The sequence below is a fragment of the Lygodium microphyllum genome, chromosome 7 (assembly GCF_053477565.2).
Source record: "Lygodium microphyllum isolate KBCC chromosome 7, Lygodium_microphyllum_v1.1.10, whole genome shotgun sequence".
Lineage (NCBI taxonomy): Eukaryota > Viridiplantae > Streptophyta > Polypodiopsida > Schizaeales > Lygodiaceae > Lygodium > Lygodium microphyllum.
In genome coordinates, this window is record NC_141141.1 from 92416747 (window position 1) to 92436168 (window position 19422).

General features: G+C 37.0%; 1 protein-coding gene across 1 annotated transcript; it reads left to right on the top strand.

Annotated features, from left to right (window-relative positions):
• The first annotated feature begins 10859 nt into the window (after positions 1–10859).
• On the top strand, positions 10860–19022 carry LOC148033703 (triacylglycerol lipase 1-like). The gene is made up of 9 exons (XM_087681674.1): positions 10860–11316; positions 11496–11606; positions 12136–12276; positions 12530–12640; positions 12769–12912; positions 13190–13230; positions 13345–13424; positions 13519–13614; positions 18582–19022. Exons 1-9 carry the CDS (start codon positions 11131–11133, stop codon positions 18884–18886), a joined length of 1215 nt encoding a protein of 404 aa, XP_087537800.1. The 5' UTR covers positions 10860–11130; the 3' UTR covers positions 18887–19022.
• The last annotated feature ends 400 nt before the right edge of the window (positions 19023–19422 follow it).

A 19422-nucleotide genomic window follows, 5' to 3' on the forward strand; every position in this document is an offset into this window, starting at 1 on the left:
ATTTTCCAACTCCTTTAACAAGATAAGAGGAGTTATTGACACATGTCATAGAATTGCCCTTAGGGAGGCTCAAGAGAAGTGAATAGATTGTCCAAAGAAGTAATATGCCTAGTGTTACCACAATCAAAGTACCATATATCAGAATTCACAACATACATGCAGGAATCATGTAAAGAGGGTTATAAATGCATTGTGCACTAAATGTCCACTTTGTATTTTGCACAACATTTGTAAATTTTGACTTAGAAGGAGAGGCATCTACAATAGCCATATTAGCCTCATTTCTTAGCCTCTTTTGTAGCCAATTTAGGATAGTCTTTAATGACATGTTCTTTTGCCTTACAATACCTACAAAACATCTAGCTCTCTTTTTTCTTCTCATCCTTATTAGCCTTCTTAATTTGAATAGCATTTGTAGATTTTTGTTTACTAGTAGAAAAGGAAGCTTTTCCTTTATCGTTCTGACTAGTGACAAAAGCTTGATCTACGACATGCATAATTGACCTATTTTTCCTAGATTGTTCTTCTTGCAACAAAATAGAAACCAAGCCATCAAATGATAAAGCATTTGGATTCCCTTTCATCATCAAACAAATGGTAAATGCAAAACTTAGATAAGAATCAGAAAGGCCATTGAGAACGACCTAGACAAGTGAATTGTTTGGAAAAATTGCATATACAACTATCAACTACTCTATAATATCTTTGACTTTGTGAAAAAATATCCATGGAGTCATGTTCATCCATATATGCATTCTCAAACTACTCATGCATGTATGCCACATGAGCCTCATTTCTTCCTTGATACAAATGTGCAAGTATATCCCAAGCATCTTTAGCTATCTTACATGAGTGAATATGTGGGATCATAGAATGTTTAATAGACAATGCAATCAAAGCATGGGCCTCTACATCTCTGCCATCCCAACGAATTTACGTAGGAGTAGGTGGTGGTGGTGCTCTAGCATTAACCAAAGCAAAACCTACAACATCATCAACAACGTCAATTTCTATTGTTTCTTTTGCATTTGAGCTTCCAAAATGTTAGCAAGAAGCCTTTCAATTCCATGTATAATGTTCCAAACCCCTTTGCAACCAATACATGATGTATTATATAAGGCCACCATGGATACTTGGTCCCATCCAACTTGTCCTCAATAATCAACATGGAATACATCATTCTTGCCAACCATGGCCATTGAATGTACTTGATGAAAAAGTTGCATGTATAGAGGAAAATATACACAAAACTAACATGTACTATGTAGCATAGTATGAAGGAGACTATAAGGGATGAAATAGTCTATGTTGTATTGGTAGAAGTAAAAATGGAGGCCAAATGAACCCAAATCAAAAATATAAAGATAGCAAGTGCTAAAGGTAGTCTCATGCTATATGTTGACCTAAGAATGCTCATCAAATCTCCTTTGAATCTGAGGAAATCAAGTAGAGGGTGTCAATGACGTTGCCTAAGGGGTTGAATCTTGCTCTAATACCAATGATTGGATTTAGGGTTGTAGGAATGCAAGTATACAATTAGGAGAAGAGGAAGCTTGAGAAAGCACAACTCAAAGTGTATTGAGAGATTTGTAAGGAGAAGATTTTCAAGACTAAGTATGCCCTAAAGTGAATCAATATGTATACAAGGTCGGGGGAAAAAACCTTCTAAAGAGGGAAAAAAGTTCCATGATGGTGTTCACATGCATCATCGCTAAAATATGGTAACACTCATGCTAGGATGAAGGCCTACTTCTAGACCTTTTGTTATTCATTGAATTCTATGAGGTTCATGACAACATAAGAAAATAGAGGCTATGTGCAAAATTGTGTGAGTCATTACCAAGATTGTACAAAGAATATTATTAATTGTACATGATTTGCTATAAATCAACTTGTAGGCATTAAGAAACCATGAGTTCTTATAAAAGTAAGATGGCTAGAGGTTTCTCCAAATGGTCCAATATTGTGAAACTACATGGTCAACAACAATGAACATTACAACAACATGAGTGATCCTAATGTAGTTGAAGGCTAGTCATAAGGTATTTTTTAAGAAAGAAGCTCATACATATTCCTATACATCCACTGATAAATAGTGGCCACAATCAATAAGATTTGAATCCCTCTAATTCTCACTTTGATCTCCAATATCTCTAACTATTGTGTTAATCAACCATTCAATATCATATTGATTTGCATTCTTGCACCATCAATAGCATGATTTAAAAATGACACCCATTCATCAAGGATCACCGTTGAAGTAGAACTAGTCAACTTTGGCTCTAGCTAACAAGAAACACATGATGGATCATATGAGTAGGGAAATGATCAAGTTTGGTTTAGAATAGCTTAAGCAAATAGGTGATAGGTTTTGGTTGGAAAATTCATAGCATTCTCATCATTCCTACTCTTCATGTTAGGCCATGTTGCCACAAGGGTTTGCACTAAGAGTAAACATGGCATTACTATCATTGGGGTATGTGTTACAATATTACATCACTCTTTAAGTATTTAAACTAACTTAAATGTAATCACACATACCTAAATGTTAAACATCAATGTTGTTACCCATATTTGAACATTTAAAAAATGTTAACTAAATGATTAAATTGACCTTATCAAACCTTAATTAAATGTTTAAACCAACTTAAATGTACTTGCATGTACCTTTTAAGACGAAACTTAAGCTTTACTTTGACATTTTATGTTGAACTTAAACATGTACGTTACATTCCCATTTAATGTGTAAAATTTTAAGTAACATTTAACAAATAATTTTAATCAATTTATTTAAGTATAGTTTAGTTTAACATTTAAACTTATAAACCTTTATATTGTTAATACGCTAGCTAACACTTAACATTTAAGTTAGTAATTAATGTTTATTTTAACAAAATTACAAGTCTATAGTGATTAGATGGCCAAAAGGTGACCTTTGTGGATATAACCTTTGGGTTAGATAGAGTAGTTATGCTAGTAGCAACTCGAGGCATAATGCATTGAGTTGCAACGTGTGGGAGTTATCAAGGGCCCCTATTGTGGAGTCTAGGGGCTGCAAAAGCGGACCTTGGTTTGGGGGCTCGAGGGGGCCAATGACCCCCTTGACGGGGGTTCGAGGGCAATGCGCACAGCCCGACAATAAAGGGAATATTCCCGAGTCGACTAGGGAAGGTTCATAATATGGTCTGTGTCTTACCAACCAAACTACCCTCCCGGGCTATAAAAGGAAGATCTCTTTAAAGTTGTCACCAATTTATATTTCACCCAGTCAGAGTTCTTTTAACTACCCTAAGCTCTTCGCTTATCATCTGTTTGGATCACCATCTAAGCTCCACAGTGGAAGCACATAGGTGGACAGAGCCATCTTTGTATCAGTTCATTTAAAATTAAAGCAATCTCTATTCTTCTCATATTTGTTGTGTGTTATCTACTCCTTGCTCAAATTCTATCCACTATGCCATGTAATTTCTACATAAGCAACATAAACTTTTGTGTTAGTGCTAAGATAGACAACAATAAGAATGCCTTACTCTTTAGAATAAATGGCCAAATTTTCTACTTTTAGGCATGCCTTAAAGGCATAATAAAGCCTTGGTGTAGTGCCTCTATAATAAGATTATGAGATGGGTATCCTGTACCTCAAGCCCATTCTCTTACATGTAAAGGTCTTCTTTTTATGTGGCACTTTTGAACCTTTTTTCCCATTCAATGCTCTTACATGTAAATGTCTTCTTTTTATGTGGCACTTTTGTACCTTTTTTCCCATTAAATGCTCTTCCACATTTTGTAACGCTCCAAATATAACATGCCACCTTTTTTACTTATATCTTTAAAAGGACTTATTCATACTATGATTTTTGAGATAGTTTTGAGGAAATTATACAATGTTTGGCTCTTATTTTTCGAGTTTCAATAGGTAAAATTCTAGGGTGGACTTTTGAAGTTTCAAGTGAGCATGCATTAGAAAGAAAGATTGTTTCATCAAGAAGTCATCAAGGAATTGAAAAGCTTTCACAAAAGGGTACATGAAAGAAACAAGAGGGGATGTTCATGTCCTTCAATATTGCCCATAAATAATAGAGAGTATGAAATAGAAAAATAAGAGAGAAACAAAAGTTAGAGATGAAGGATCTCTATATCTTAATAAGAGGCCTCAAAGAGGCATTGTTGAATAGGGATGCATATGACCCCACAATGTTGCACTTCATTTTTTGTAGTCTTATGCATACTTTAGCAAGCTCATATTCCAATGTGTAAGACTCTCATGGCTCAATGAGTTGGAACAAAGTTGCCAGAGCACTAGGGTAGTCATGCCTTTGTTATTGGCCTAAGAGGACTTTCAAGATGTAGCACATTTGTGAAAATCTTGTCTAGTGGAAAAATGTTACATGTGAGGACATGACAAGGAGCCCAAAAACCTTTTTAAAATGCCAAAAGAGACACACATCTTTATCGGAAAAACTAAACCATCCATAGTACTAGCATGTTTATTTGAAGTGCGAATTTCCAATTGTAGAATTGTGCTAATAAATGAAGTTAAAACAAAGTTAGGTTTTGGTCCTAGGTAGCATTTAGGCAATGCATAGCCCTTATTATAAAAGTTATCCATTATTGAGCATGTTGTAAAGGTTTTTCAAAAGTTGGCAAACTCTTTAAGGGTTTGATCCTTCTTGATGTGCATATCACTTATCAATATAATTTATGGACATTACAAAGGAGCTGTAAAAAAATATTAGGGTGGTTGTAGTATTCAAAACACTAGGCTAATTGTGGGATAATGCTTTAAAAAGCTTTAATGGGAATGCATTGATATATTGCAATAGAGTGGCTTTAGGCCATACTTTTTTTTTTTTTTTGTCCTCATTTTTTGAGATCTTGCTTGAACATTTTGACCATCTTGTACAATATAGTCTTGTAAGGGTGTTTGCCTTTAACGCCTTTACATGGTAAATTTCTAATTTTGTATTTTTTTAATTTGTAATATGGTTGCTATATTATTAAAAAAGAAGATAAAGTATGTGCATTATCCATAGGGAAATTGCAAGAGCTTCTTTATAAGCTTAGCTACCAATTTAAAGTGTTATCTTTTTTTAAAAGTCTCAAAATTATAACTACTCTACGCGCACAAAACGCTAGGCTGCTTCGCTGCCTTGAAGCGGCTGTCGTGCTATCGCACGGTAACTTCGCTCAACAATCCATTTCTCATCTTCCTCTCTCCTCTTTTTCCCCTCTCTCTCTCCCCCAAATTCTCTGTCTATTTTTTTCTCTCTCTCTTTCTTTGCCTTCTATTTTAGTTTAATTTTTCTTTTTTCCTAGTTCTATCTCTCTCTCTCTCTTTTCTCTCCTCACTTTTCTTCTCTCTTTCTCTCTCCTTTTATTCTCCCCCTCTCTCCTATTTTTTCCTTCTCTCTCCCTCTCCTCTTTTATCCTTTTTTTTCTTCTTCTCTCTCTCTTTCTTCATTCTCTTTTTAAAATTTTATTTTTCTCTCTCTCTCTCTCTCTCTCTCTCTCCTTTTCTTCTCTTTGCGCTTTTCTTTTCTCTCTCTCTATCTCTCTCTCTCTTTTTCTTCTCTATTTTTTATTCTCTCTCTTTTTAAATTTTATCTTTTCTCTCTCTATAATTCTCTCTACATGTTCTCTCTCTCTTCTTCTTCTTTCACTTTCTTCCCCCCCCCCCCTCAGTCTCTCTTAAAGTATGTAAATTTTATCTTTTCCCTGTATATAATTCTCTCTTTATGTTTATATCTCTCTCTTATTCTCCTCTCTCTCTCTCTCTCTCTCTCCCCTTTTCTTCTTCTCCCCTTTCTCCTAATTTTCCTTTTTTTCTTCTCTCCCTCTCTCCCTTTTAAATTTTATCTTTTCTTCTCTCCTTCTCTCTCTTTTAAATTTTATATTCTCTCTCTCTCTCTCTCTCTCTCTCTCTCTCTTCCCCCCTCTCTCCTTCTCTCTCCCTTCCTCTCTCTCTCAAAAATATTTAAATTTTAAAAAGAATTTTCTATTTTCTCTTTTTTCCCATCTCTCCTCCTCTTTTCCTCTTTCTTCTTCTTATTCTTCTTCTCTCTCTCCCCCCTCTCCTCTCCTTTCCTTCTCTCTCCTCTTTTTTCCTTTTTTTCTTCTCTCTTTAAGTTTTTTCTTTTCTGTTTCTTTTAAATTTTATCTTTCATCTCTCTATAATTCTCTTTGTGTTCAAATTCTCTCTCTTCTTCTTCTTATTATTTTCTCTATCTCATTTTCTTCTCTCTGTCTCTGTCCCCCCTCTCTCCTCTCTTTTTCTTTTTTCTTTCTCTCTCTCTCTCTCTCTCTTAAATTTTATATTTTCTCTCTCTATAATTCTCGTTCTTTCTGTTCCCCCTTTCTCTCCCTCCCTCTCCTCTTCTTTCTTTTTTGCTCTTTGTATCTCTCTCTCTCTCTCCCTCTCTCTTTTAAATTTTATATTTTCTCTCTCTATAATTCTCGTTCTTTCTGTTCCCCCTTTCTCTCCCTCCCTCTCCTCTTCTTTCTTTTTTGCTCTTTGTATCTCTCTCTCTCTCTCTCTCTCTCTCTCTCTCTCCTTATTTTAATTAAAAAGAAAGTTTCTCTTTTTTTCTTTTCTCTTTCTTTTAAATTTTATCTTTCCTTTCTCTATAATTCTCTCTCTATGCTCAAATTCTTTCTCTATAATTCTCTCTCTAAAATTCTTCTTCTTATTTTCTCTCTCTCATTTTCTTCTCTATGTCTCTCTCCCCCTCTCTCTTCTCTCTTTTCCTTTTTTCTTCTCTCTCTCTCTCTCTCTTAAAATTTATATTTTCTCTCTATTATTCTCTTTCTTTCTTTTAAATTGTATCTTTCTTCTCTCTATAATTCTCTCATTGTGTTCAAATTCTTTCTCTTCTTTTTATTTTCTCTCTCTTATTTTCTTCTCTATGTCTCTCTCCCCCTCTCTCCTCTCTTTTCCTTTTTTCTTTTCATCTCTCTCTCTCTCTCAAATTTTATATTTCCTCTCTCTATAATTCTCTCTCTCTATTCCCCCTCCCTCTCCTCTTCGTTTTTTTTTTTGCTCTCTCTCTCTCTCTCTCTCTATTTAACATTTTGTTTAATTAAAATAGAGAGAGAGAGAGAGAGAGAGAGAGAGAGAGAGAGAGAGAAACCTAGGCCCTACACATGAGAGAGAGGGGGGAGGGGGAGAAGAAAAATGTTTAATTAAAAAAAGACTATTCTCTTTTCTCTTTCTCCCCCTTCTCTCTCCGTCTTTTTCTTTTTATCCTTCTTCTTCTGCTCTCCCTCTCTCTCTCTCTCTCTCTCCTCAAAGTGTGAAAAACTATGTTCGAAAACTTTAAATTAAAAAATCTTTTAAAATATTTAATTAAAGAAAAATTAAATTAAAAAGTTTAATCTATTTGTGAGAGAGAGAGAGAGAGAGAGAAAGAGAAAGAGAGAGAAACCCTAGGCCCTATACATGAGAGAGGGGGGGAGGGGGGAAGAATTTCATTAAAAAGGGGATGGGGAAAAGAAAGAGAGAGATTATAAGTGAGAGAGAGGAGAAGGGGTTTTAATTTTAAAAAGGGAGGTGAGGAGGGGAAGGTTTTAATGAAAAAAGGGAAGCGGAAGAGAAAATGAGATATTGCACGTGAGAAAAAGAGGAGGGGAGGGGGTTTTGATTGAAAAAGGGATGTTTGGAAAAGGAGGTAGGTTTGGGAAGCCCTCTGGAGGTTCAGGGCTTTCCAAACCTATAGCTTAAATAATATAGTAGTAAGATAGTTTCAAAGAAGTTAAATTGGCCAAAATCCCACTATGGTTCTTTCTTCTTTGAAAAGGAACCTCATTCCCATTTTTCCAAATCTTTCTTAAAACAAAACTTAAAAGCACTAATAAGTTCCCAATTTTCCCTTGATTCTTCATTAAAGTTTCCTTATCTCTTGATAGAAATTGCTTCTAACTTACCACACTATGAAAACCAGGCCCCTTCATGCTTTGCATAATCTTAGCCCATAGAGGTCTAACCTCCCTTCAGTTCCATTAAACATATAAATTTTCTTTCCATTCTCTCTAACAAAAAATAACATTGGTGCAATAGCTTTGTGTTTAATTAACAAGCCCTTGGTAGGCAACTTCCTTGTGACCACTCTCCAACAAGTCCTTGGTAGATAGCTTCCTTATGACCACTATCCATACTTATCTCATGCCTATACATTCTCTCCCTATATGTGCATGCTGCTTTATACATGTTCTCTCTCCATATGTGGGAGGATCATCATCCCTAGCAAGACCTAATTTCTAGAGGCTACTTTAGTAATTCATATGACAACTAAGTTTTATGAAGTAGCTTTCGTTTATTTGGCGTAAGCCTCAAACTGTTGGAAAATATAGGTATGTTATAGATAATTGGTGCAAACCTTTATAGGTTTCTCAAGGTTACTTTCTTTGTGCATCCACCATCGAATAGCACACATAATTTAGCACAAAGCATAACATTACTAGTCAAACTTATAGAAATATTAGTAGATACAAATTAGGGATTGAGATTGGTAGATATAGATTTACATTTCCCAAGGAGAACTTTCATTGTCTCTTAAAAGATGGGTTTGGGTCATTGTCTAGAGTCATGGATTACAACATGAGCGATGTCTCAACCTTTTTCTCCTCGAGATATGATAGCTTAGAGGGACTCTCCTAATGAGTACAACACCATTACATCAAGAGCCTATTTAGAGGCAACTTGCAAGCTTGGTTGATCCAAACATCCTAGATCTCAATCCATCTACTAATGACACATACATAGGATACATGAGATTATTAGTCAATCTAGGAGGTGAACCCCCAAATTGTTCTACACATACATGGCACTAGATTGAGGCTATGTGAAAGTGAAAGCTGATGATTTCTTATGATAATATGTATCTTTATGTTGTGCCTAGGCCCAACATGTGTATTTTTAGCTTTGTATGTTAGTACCATGTTTAGGTATTATGGATACCCATGTCATGTTTTCTGCCCTAGCCTTTGTGCATCGCAATACCTTTATCACTAATGATAATATTTGTGAGATTCTTCTTTATCGTTGAGCTTTTATTTATTATTTATTTTCTAAAACATTTGTATCACTCTAGTGATCTGTTGCAACTCATGACTCATGGGTCATTGGGTTAAATATTATTATTATTATTATTATTATTATTAAATATTACTATTAATATAATCTTATATAGCATGGTGTACTCTTCTTGTCTTGACTTTAGGGATCAAATTCTTTTTTGGGAGGATGGACAACAATATTAATGTAGTTATTAAAATTGATAAGTATTAATATTAATGTGTAACTATTCATGAGATTAATAATGTAATATGTGTATCTTATATCTTTTATACATGTTATGTAGAGGTTTTGGGGAGTGTCAAGATGGTGCACTTTTATGCCCCCCCCCTTCCCCACACTTGAATATTCTAGGGGTGTGTTCACATTACCACAACCACAAAATATGATACCTAGGCATGGAGTTTCTATAGACAACACTTTTGTCTTGCTAAGTGTGATGAAGTGCATTGTGTGCATAAATTAGTGTGCAAGCCATAAAACCAAAATATGATGCTTATGTATGAACCCTTTTGTTGCATGACTTAGAACACGAAATGCCTTAATTATCAACAACACTAGTGTGAAGCACGGACTTGGTGGTGTGCTTTGTGTAGCCTAATCATGGAGAACCTAGTTTGATGTTGCAATACAATGGCCTTAAACAATACTTTTATAAATTTTGAATCCTCATTTTGTGAGCTTTTACTTGAAGATTTTGGTCAAATTGTAAAGATCTTGTAAGGGTATTTATGTTTAATTCTCGTATTATCTTTTTCTATTGTTATATTATTAAAAAAGTGGTTAAAATATGTACATCATCACGTAGGGAGATTGCAAGAGCTTGTTCATAAGTTTAGCTATCATGTTAAAGTGTTATATTTTCTGAAATTATCACATTAGATTTAGAGATTATCATTTGAGTTAGATCAACCAAAATCTCATGACCGTTCATTCATCTTTGAAAAAGAACCTCGTTCCTATTTTTCCAATTATTCTTTAAGGCAAAACTTAGAAGCCCTAAGAAGATCCCAAACTTAGCCCATAGAGGTCTAACCTCCCTTTAGTTCCACAAAACAGATAACATTTCTTTCCCCCCTCTCTCACAAAAACAATCATTGGTGAGATAGCTTTGTATTTAATTAGCAAATCCTTGATATGCAACTTTCTTGGGACCGCTCTCCATAAATTTACAGTTACATATTACTTTTTACTTCCACGTGACTGATCACAGCTCTTCTGTTCACATGGTATCCTTTTCATGTTCACATTACATCTATGCCTATACATTCCTTGCCTACAGGTGGCTAATGCTTTTGTACATATTTTGTCTCCGCATGTGGAAGGAGTCAGGACCATCCTCTCTCGAGTTTCTAGCTAGTCATGTAGTGTTTGTGAAAAACATTGTTTAGTAATAGACAAATAAACATTCAACTCAAGACATTGGTAATAGATACATAAACTTAAAAGTAGAAAGTTTCTAGGGATGTTTGAATGAAATTACATGTGTGTGCCCGTTTGAATAACTAAAGCTCTTGTAAAGTTCAAAGTTTTAAAGCTTGGGCGCTTTGTAAAATTTTGGGCTTTTCGAAGGTTTGCGATTAAGTTTGTTGGGTTTGAATGTTCGAATTTTTCTGCAGAACAACATTCCAATTAATGTACTAGTTTGGAAATTGGAATCACACAAAAATACGAGCCGCGACTGTGAGTTTGACATGGCCTGCTGCCTGGTAACTGGTAAGTACAGAGAAAGGCCTGTGGCCCGTGGGTATGAGGGGAAATAATGGAGGGAAGGAGGGGGTGGGGGAGGTTAAAGACAAAGGATCTTATCTCTCTCCGGGTCTCCCTACCTTGCTCGATTCTAGGTAGAGCCTCAAGGGGTCGCGCTCTCTCTCTCACTCTCTCTCTCTCAAATCCTTCCCATTGTGGGCAATGGTTTAACACACACACACACACACACTCGCTCGCTCTCTCTCTCTCTCTCTCTCTCTCTCTCTCGCATCAGGTGCACCCTCACACACACATTAGGCAATGCCTTAACACCCTCTCATCTGTGTCTCCGTGCGTCTCTTCTTCCGACCATGTCGAGGCGCAACCTACTGCTGGCCGCTGCCCTGGGAGCTTGTCAATTTCTTCTGCTTTTGGTGCCAATGGGGGCCATGGCCATGGGGGGTCCCGTTAAAGGCAATGCAGTGGCTCATGCGGAGAATGGCCTCTGTGCGTCCCTCGTGCTGCCCCTCGGAGCCTATGACTGCCAAGAATACAGGGTGAGACAGCAACTCACCCCCCCCCCCCCCCTCCCCCCCCTTCCCCCCTCTCTTTCTGTTTCTGTATGTCTCCTTCTTCCATTCTTAGCTAAAGTGGAAATTTGGTCCCTTCCATGCAAATGAAGACTTGCACTAACAGAAGGTTTCCAATTAAAGCTAGTGTAATAATACTGTGGTAGGTGCAAACGGGTGATCAATTTCTGTTGGGCGTTCAAAGGGTCTCCAAGAAGGGCTCTGCGACACTGCAGCAAAATGCAACCCCAGTTCTCCTTCTTCATGGCATACTGCTGGTACACATCTCTCTCTCTCTGTGTATCTGGTGCATGCAGGTGTGTTTGTACCATTAAGGTTTTGAACACTCTCTCTCTCTCTCTCTCTCTGGGTGAGTTTCTGATATCTGCGTATGTATGTGTATCTGTGATGATGGAGCGCTCTCTTTCTCTCTCTCTCTCTCTCTCTCTCGCACCCCCTTCTCCTCCCGTTCTCTTTCTCTCTCATGTATGCGCCTTAGCTCGTTTCTTCTCTCTCTCTCTCTCAATCTGTATGTATGCCATTATCGTGCCGTTCCAATCTCTTTTTCAACCTCTCTCTCGCATGTGCCCCACTACGTAAAGCGTACTTCACAGTGTGCTGTCATGAATTGCTGTACTAGTCTAATTCTGCATGTGTTTTCTTCAATTGTCCCAATTATATCATTTCAATCTCCTTTTCAGCCTCTCTCTTGCCTGTATCCCACCATGTCCCGCGTACTTCACAATTACTGTCATTAATTTCTACTGTACAAATCTAACTTTGCATATGTTTTCTGTGTATGGCAAGGGGGGTGATGTCTGGGTCCTCAACCCACCGGAGCAGGCCCTGGCATTTATCCTCGCAGATGCAGGCTATGATGTGTGGATTGGCAACACCAGAACCACAAGGTTCACCTTCGGCCACGTTGTGTACACAAAGAAAGACAAGGTAAGGAGCCACCTCCCGATGGAATCACTGACCTGTGTTTGGATTTTTTGCAAAGACGATATCTGCTTCGGCTGCTTCTAAGAAAGAAGAGCAGAAAGGGCTCATCCAAATACGGGTTCATCATAAAGATTTGACATGTCATTGGAAAATGTGTACACGCGATTAGTCTATGTCATGTCTCTTTGAATGCCGCCACGGCCGTTCTACTCAGCACAGCTTCTTGCAAAATGGCTGGCTTCATGTGCTCATGTAGGGATTCTGGGACTGGAGTGTGGACGAGTTAGCGGAGTACGACTTGCCAGCAATGCTGGGTTTTGTGACGCAGCAGACCAACAAGAAGGCTCACTACGTTGGCTATTCTCAGGTGGTGGTCTGTCTGATCATTTTGAGGGAGGATCTTTGGATTAGCATGACAGTGGAGAGGCCTGCATTGGGTCTTGGAAGGACAGCTTTTCACTGAAACTGAAGTTTGAGCCTGTTCCGCTTTGCCAGGGCTCTCAACAGTATCTGATTGCTGCTTCACAAGGCCGGCTGGCAGGTGTGGTGGACAAGGTTGTGCTCGTGGCGCCAATTGCGTATGTCAATGACGTCGCCACATCTATCAGCACCATTGCTGCTTCGTTGTACCTTGACAGGGTGAGGCCAACAAATTATATTGCTCGCTCCTCTTTCTTTTGGACAGTGCTATGGAAGGTCTGTCTGCATTTTGTGCTCTTTCCTAGTGCAACCACTGCAATGTATTGTGGTCTGGGATGACAGTGTCAAGATGTGAAAATTTCCCACATACTATCTCAATGAAAACCAGAACTAGCATGTTGCAAAAATCGTAGGCTTGATCATATCTTGTGTATGGTTTAGTCTTTCATGATTACTTGCTTGGCAATCTCATTATGGTTATATGCTTTGATTCCAGCTCTTTTTTGCACTCCATATCTACGAGTTTAGTACGCAATAGTGAGTGTGTCTACATCTACTACTCCTACATGATCTCTTTTTATAAATCTTGAAATTTTGACATGCCATTATCGTATGACGATGGAATCCTTGAAACCTTGTTTTTGAATGAAGTCGAGGGAAGGAGGTGGTAGACATAATTTGCAAAGCTGAAGCACGGAGGTGCTTCAAAAATTGGATTAATCTCTTCACTGGTGGGTTGCAAAGCAGCATTATATGACCCATTATCTCTCATAGTTAGATTTATATTGTTGAGCTTTTATTTGTAATATTTTCCATGTGGTGCAGGTAACAATTGCTGTCTAAACTACACAATGAGGCCGGTGATCGACAAGTATGAAACACAACCCACCTCCACTAAAAACCTTATACACTTGGGCCAGCGTAAGTTCCGATCCTTGAGCTATTTTTACATATTGACAAATAACACGAGAGAGAGAGAGAGAGAGAGAGAGAGAGAGAGAGAGAGAGAGAGAGAGAGAGAGAGAGAAGTAAATGCCAAAATGGCAACAAGACTAGATTATAGTGATTATAATTATCATGATACATGCTCTTTTAGATAAACAAAAGAAAAACAGTTAAGAGAGTTGTCATCTATTTTTACAAGAGTTCTTGTTATCCTTATAGTTCAGGTTAGGGTTATGACATAGGGATCATAACACATTTATGAGGGTATCTCTTGAGGTGAGAATATTCAACAACAATTGGACTTAATAGCTTGGATCCTCAAATACTCTTATGGATGATAACTATGCAATGGCAGTGTGGGGTTGCCTTAGGATAACTCAAATGTATTTACATCCCTTAGGATAACTCAAAGCTTGCTAAAGGCTCTAGTAACTACTTATGAATACTTGCTTGTCTTTCCTTACATACCCAAAAAAAACTTTTACCTCTTCGAGACAAGGCTCAAATGCTCTCTCAATGTCAATCAGATAAAATCTAGAAGTTCCTTGGATTCTATTATTTCTAAAATATCACTCTTTTCCTAAAAATACTTTAATAATAGCACATAAAAGCCAAGTTTCTTTTGACATAAATCGTTTATCCCCTAGTAATACTTAATAGCACCTGAGAGAGCTATGGAAGACTTAAGTGAACATGACTCCCTTGAAAATATTGAGCCTTGAAGTGCAACATAAGACACTATGATACCTTTAACAATTAGTGGTCTACAAGCCATATGGTATTGTAGCCCCCTCCATGAAAGCATTTGAAGTTTATTATTTTTTAAATGATCAATCAAATCTCTTCAAAATAAGAGATATCCTTCACAATGGGACACCCTTGATACCTCAATGTGTTACCTAGATCAATGATCTTAAATCCAAGATCAAGTAATTTGTCTCTTCTTGATGGATCCCATGACCAACAATGCTTTGATTAAATTAAGAGCTTGAAACAATCAAGCAATGCTCAAGTTGCAAGATGATTCCTCTTTGATTCTTCATTAGCCTTGATTAAATGTGAATTGTTATCAATGAACATTTTTGTAGCAAAGGACTCATTGTTTGACATAGGAATTCCTCTATAAATACTTGCTCCACATTGGCATAGATTTGTCATTGCTTCACCTTGAGTAATGCATTTGTGAATAGGACATTTGCCATACTTTCAATGGTTGATGCCCAAGCCTAAAGCCAATAGCATGCTTTTTTGGATTTTGTAAGAGAGAGAATCATATACATAATTTCTATGTTCATAAGAACCTTTTCTGCCTTTAGTGATAGAACAAGATCAACCAATGTAATGATGTTGTTAATATGCACTTGAATCTTTCAACCATAGACAACTATATTGTCTACAATGAGCAAGATCTGGAAGAAGGAATTTAATCCTCCAAGCCAAGGCTTTGGCCATTATATTGCAAGATGTATTGAGGATTGTTAGAGGCTACCAATCACATTGTCTTTCTCCCTTGACAAGATAGGCTTTGGGATGACCTTATTGAGTTAATTTACAATGGTTGAGATTTCTTGTGTTGTTGAATTAGGTCAATAGGCTACATGAGTCTTAGCAATACTAGGCTTGAAAGTTGATGGTATTTTGCCAATAAAATTGTTGGTCTCAATGATGACTCAATCTTTTGCAAACTACAAATCTTCCTTTCAAAAGGGTCTAGCCAATAGCCACCTATTTTCTCTTGGAATATATACATGAAAGTTGAGGATAACCTCTTATCTATATCTATCCTCTTTGCCTTTAGTTGCACCTTTATGGTATCAACTTGAACTTTTCCTTGGGAACATATATATGCCCTATTTAAGCCCCTAGTAGATAGCAATCATAGCAAAATCTCATTGTAGTAGACAAACTAAACTAAGGTAATCAAGATTAGAAACAAGTGCAAAAATAATATTACTTTGGACTCGTGAAATCACAATGTTGCACCTTTTTTGTGGCATAGAATAAATACCAAGGCAAACTTGGGGAGCTACTAGGCTTGAGAGAAGGTACAATAATAAGGGGGGACAATGACTTGGGCCCAAGAGAAGCTATAAAATTATATCAGACACCTTGACCTCTAGTCATTGTCTATTTCTACATTGTTGCAATATCATTCACCATGCTAAGTCGAGGGCAAGTCCTCATCTCTTCAAGTTTAGCATCTTCTTTTCAAAAAAATCAACATATTGTCATACAATAAGAACATGGGCTAACACACCTAAGTGAATCAATCCTAGTGCTTACTAGCAAACCTACATATTGCAATGGGTGTTGAAGGAACATTGCATCCAAGGATTCTCTATTTTGCCATTTGATTGCAATTGTGAGAATATTTGCATGTGGTTGGCCATGTTTCAATCATCAAACCAAAGCATGTGACCATTGCCTACCTCTTGGTTTAAGCTTACACATTTTTGTCCTTTTTGTAGAAACATTGAAACATATGTTGAGGCAACCTTGATTTCCTCCTCACAAATCCACCCATTAATTGAAACAAGTGGGCTTTATCTTTTTTGCTATGTTAGTGGCATTGAAATTGACCTTCACTAAGATAACAATCCCACCTTGATCTCTTTGCTAAGCTTCAACAAACAAGATTTACTCATGAAGTGCCAACAAATTGAGCTTGTAGGTGAAGGCCTTTGGTGTTGAATCAAAGAATTAGATATTAATGTGTCCCATGGAAACGAGGTAGGGGCTCATAAATACACCCCCCATGTCCATCGAGAGAGTTAAGAACCACACGCAAAGTTGTCGACAAGCTAATGAGGAGAATGAAAGGTCCTCTACTTAGAAATAGGGCATTGCACTAAAATCCTATGATTTCCTAGTGCAGAAGTAGGATGCTTGTTTCCTCCTTTACTTTCACTTCCTACAAGGCCAACAAATTGGGCTTATAGTTCATATCAAACTATAGTATACATTGTTCCTTGTACTACAATTCCACTCACATTCCATGAAAGGATCTTTAGCTTCCTCGATTATTTGTTTCACTATTAAAATCAAAGAAGTCCTCTTTGGCTTTTCCCAAGTATGTAAATGTGTTTTGATCCATCTAAGTTTCTTGGTCTATTTCATTAGGTTTTGCTTGGGTTTGGTAGCTTTTTGAACCTAGTTGCATTAGAGATTGCCTTAGAGATGTTAGAAGCTTTTCGCCTCGGAGATGTCAAATGCTACTTTACTTTCATTGGTTTTGAAGCTTCTTTTTCCTTCAATGCCTCACCTTCCTTGTGGTTTTTGCTTGGACAAGCCTTGGCAAAAGGCCTTGAAGATTTACAAATATGGCAAGGATTAAGACGAGAAGAATCTTGATATTGGTAACAATTCCAAGCTCATTTATGCCCAACAAATAAATCACTTTAGGTGTCTCTTTACAAGGATTCCATAGAGCCCGTAACGCTTAGGGATATTTTTATCACTTGATGCCAAGTTGTACTTGTTTGAAGCATGTCCATGTGGGTATGTAAGTAAAAACATTAAATAGAAGACCTTATGAGGGCTTTTCACAGATAACTTTAGAAAGGGTTTCTGAAGAGCTACTTATCCCAACAAGTACTCTTTCATTTTAAAGAGGATCTACAAAATGACTCTTCATGCTTGAGACATTCCTACAAAGTTATTAAGAGACACATTAGCATGGCTATGCAGCTCATATCTGACAATATTAAAAGAAAAGCATTGCCATCATTATTAAATTGGTAATATTTAAACAAAAGAAATGCCATCATCATTGAATTGGTACCCACTAATAAAGTAGTGTTTGATCGTCTCAAGATGAGGTTATTCAAATGAAATAACCTTGAGAACAAGGAACCAAATTTCCCATTGAGGTGGTCACTTTGACTTGCAATGAAGCCCTAAGTTAACAATGAACATTACTACTATTTGTATTGATTGTGCAATTAAAGATGGCATAAAATGTTTCCATATTTAGAATCATAGTGTGAATTTATTCGAGCCATTGTGGAATTTGGTCAAATGTTGGGATGCTAATCACAACATTGAGGATATACTTGAGGAGCAATGAAACATGCCTCAAGGATCCAACTTGCACAAGATCTTACACGCAATTCGTACCCATGGCAATGAACACAAAGGGAATGGACATCAGACTCACCTCCAAGCCATAGAGCCAAATGGGCTCACCCTCCAACTTGGGAGTTAGTTGCATATTGGAACATGACTATCTCCCAAGAGTGTGTTGCATGTGAATAGCCCACATTGTCCCAATGTATGGACTTGTTGGCCTATGGACTAAGATGTTCAAGAGTAGTGGTCGCATGATGTGCACCATAGGGTCTTGAGCCGTATAAATAAACCCCTAGTGCATTGGCATTAGATACCAATGCTACTACTATATGTAACAAGCAACATGTTGCACGAGAATCTTACTCTTTTCACATGCAATGTTTTTTGTTATCAAGTCTAATTCTATTACATGGTTGCATAATTATTACAACAAATTATGAGGGTACATCTCAAAGCCCTAGCTTATTAATTGAAAAAATTATTGTTGTATATAAAAGGATAATACGTTTGACAAACTTCTTCAATTGATTTATTAGATAGTCTTTCCCTTTTTGAGTTGACATATAGTTTGAGAAAGCAAACAACATCATCAATCTTGAATTCTTGGTATAGTAGTTCAAATTTACAAGAAAGTTCTTGGTTTGTAATTTTTCTAGCCACTACTTTGATTGGGAAATGGATGCATTCCTATGATCTTATTGAAAAGCCACAAATCAAGGTTATCTTGGGTTTTTGAGATAAGTTAAAATTTTCTAACCTTGCCCTTAGTAAGGTGTAAAATGTTTGGCTAGCACTTGCTTTATACTTGCAATGGCTAGATGTTAATTTTGACATACTCACTTTATTAATCCTACCCATTGTTCTCTTTGATGCAGAGTATAGGCACAAAACATTTGCCAAGTTTGATTATGGTTTTTGGGGTAATTTAATGAGATATTGGCGATTAACTCCTCCTCCATATGAGTTGGCCAAAGTGCCCACAAATAATGTCTTATTCTTGCATGGTGGGCGGGACATTCTCTCGGATCCAAAAGATGTGGCTCTCCTTTTCTCAAGCTTGAATGGCCAATACCCTACTAAGTTTATTCCGGACTATGCTCACATTGACTTCATTTTGGCCACCAATGTCAAGTTTCTTGCATACAATCTCATCATGGAATTCCTTGCACAACAAACTTGAATGATATGCTTTTAGGGAGATTTATCATTCTCTTGTTGTAACAATTCCCAATCACATGAAAGCAATTCCTTATTGACAATAATTTTCCAAGACATCCATGTATATTAACAATGGCATGTTAATCATTTTGCCACCATTCTATATAGGTGTATGAATAAGAGTTGAATCAATGTAAAATTGTACCTTGAACTATGCTTGAGCCTAAACATCACTAGATGCTTTACCAAAGTTAAATTACTAAATTGGAGCATAGAAATATCTAGTGAAATTTAGAAACACTTTGAAAGGGCTTTTAGTAATTCAATGTAACATGGAATAGGGTATTTTAAGTGTGAGGATCAAGAAAAATCATGATTAAATTTCACTTTCATGAGGAGCATCCCTAGCAACAGAAATGTGTCAAGCCTTCTAGGTGGGTCCATACACAAAACCCAAATGAGATTGTATGTGCATTGGATATCAATTAAGGGTGATGTCCTTTGCTCCTTAAATTCTTCCCTCTCTTATTAGGATTGAAGTACTTGTCAAGGTTGGAT

What these genes read in the sequence shown, in the direction of transcription:
- LOC148033703 (XM_087681674.1), top strand. Translation starts at nt 11,131, where the DNA reads ATGTCGAGGCGCAACCTACTGCTGGCCGCTGCCCTGGGAGCTTGTCAA. An exon ending in TTCTTCATGGCATACTGCTG is followed by an intron (nt 11,607 to 12,135) that starts GTACACATCTCT and finishes GTGTATGGCAAG; the next exon opens with GGGGGTGATGTCTGGGTCCT. An exon ending in TACGAGTTTAGTACGCAATA is followed by an intron (nt 13,231 to 13,344) that starts GTGAGTGTGTCT and finishes TTTTGAATGAAG; the next exon opens with TCGAGGGAAGGAGGTGGTAG.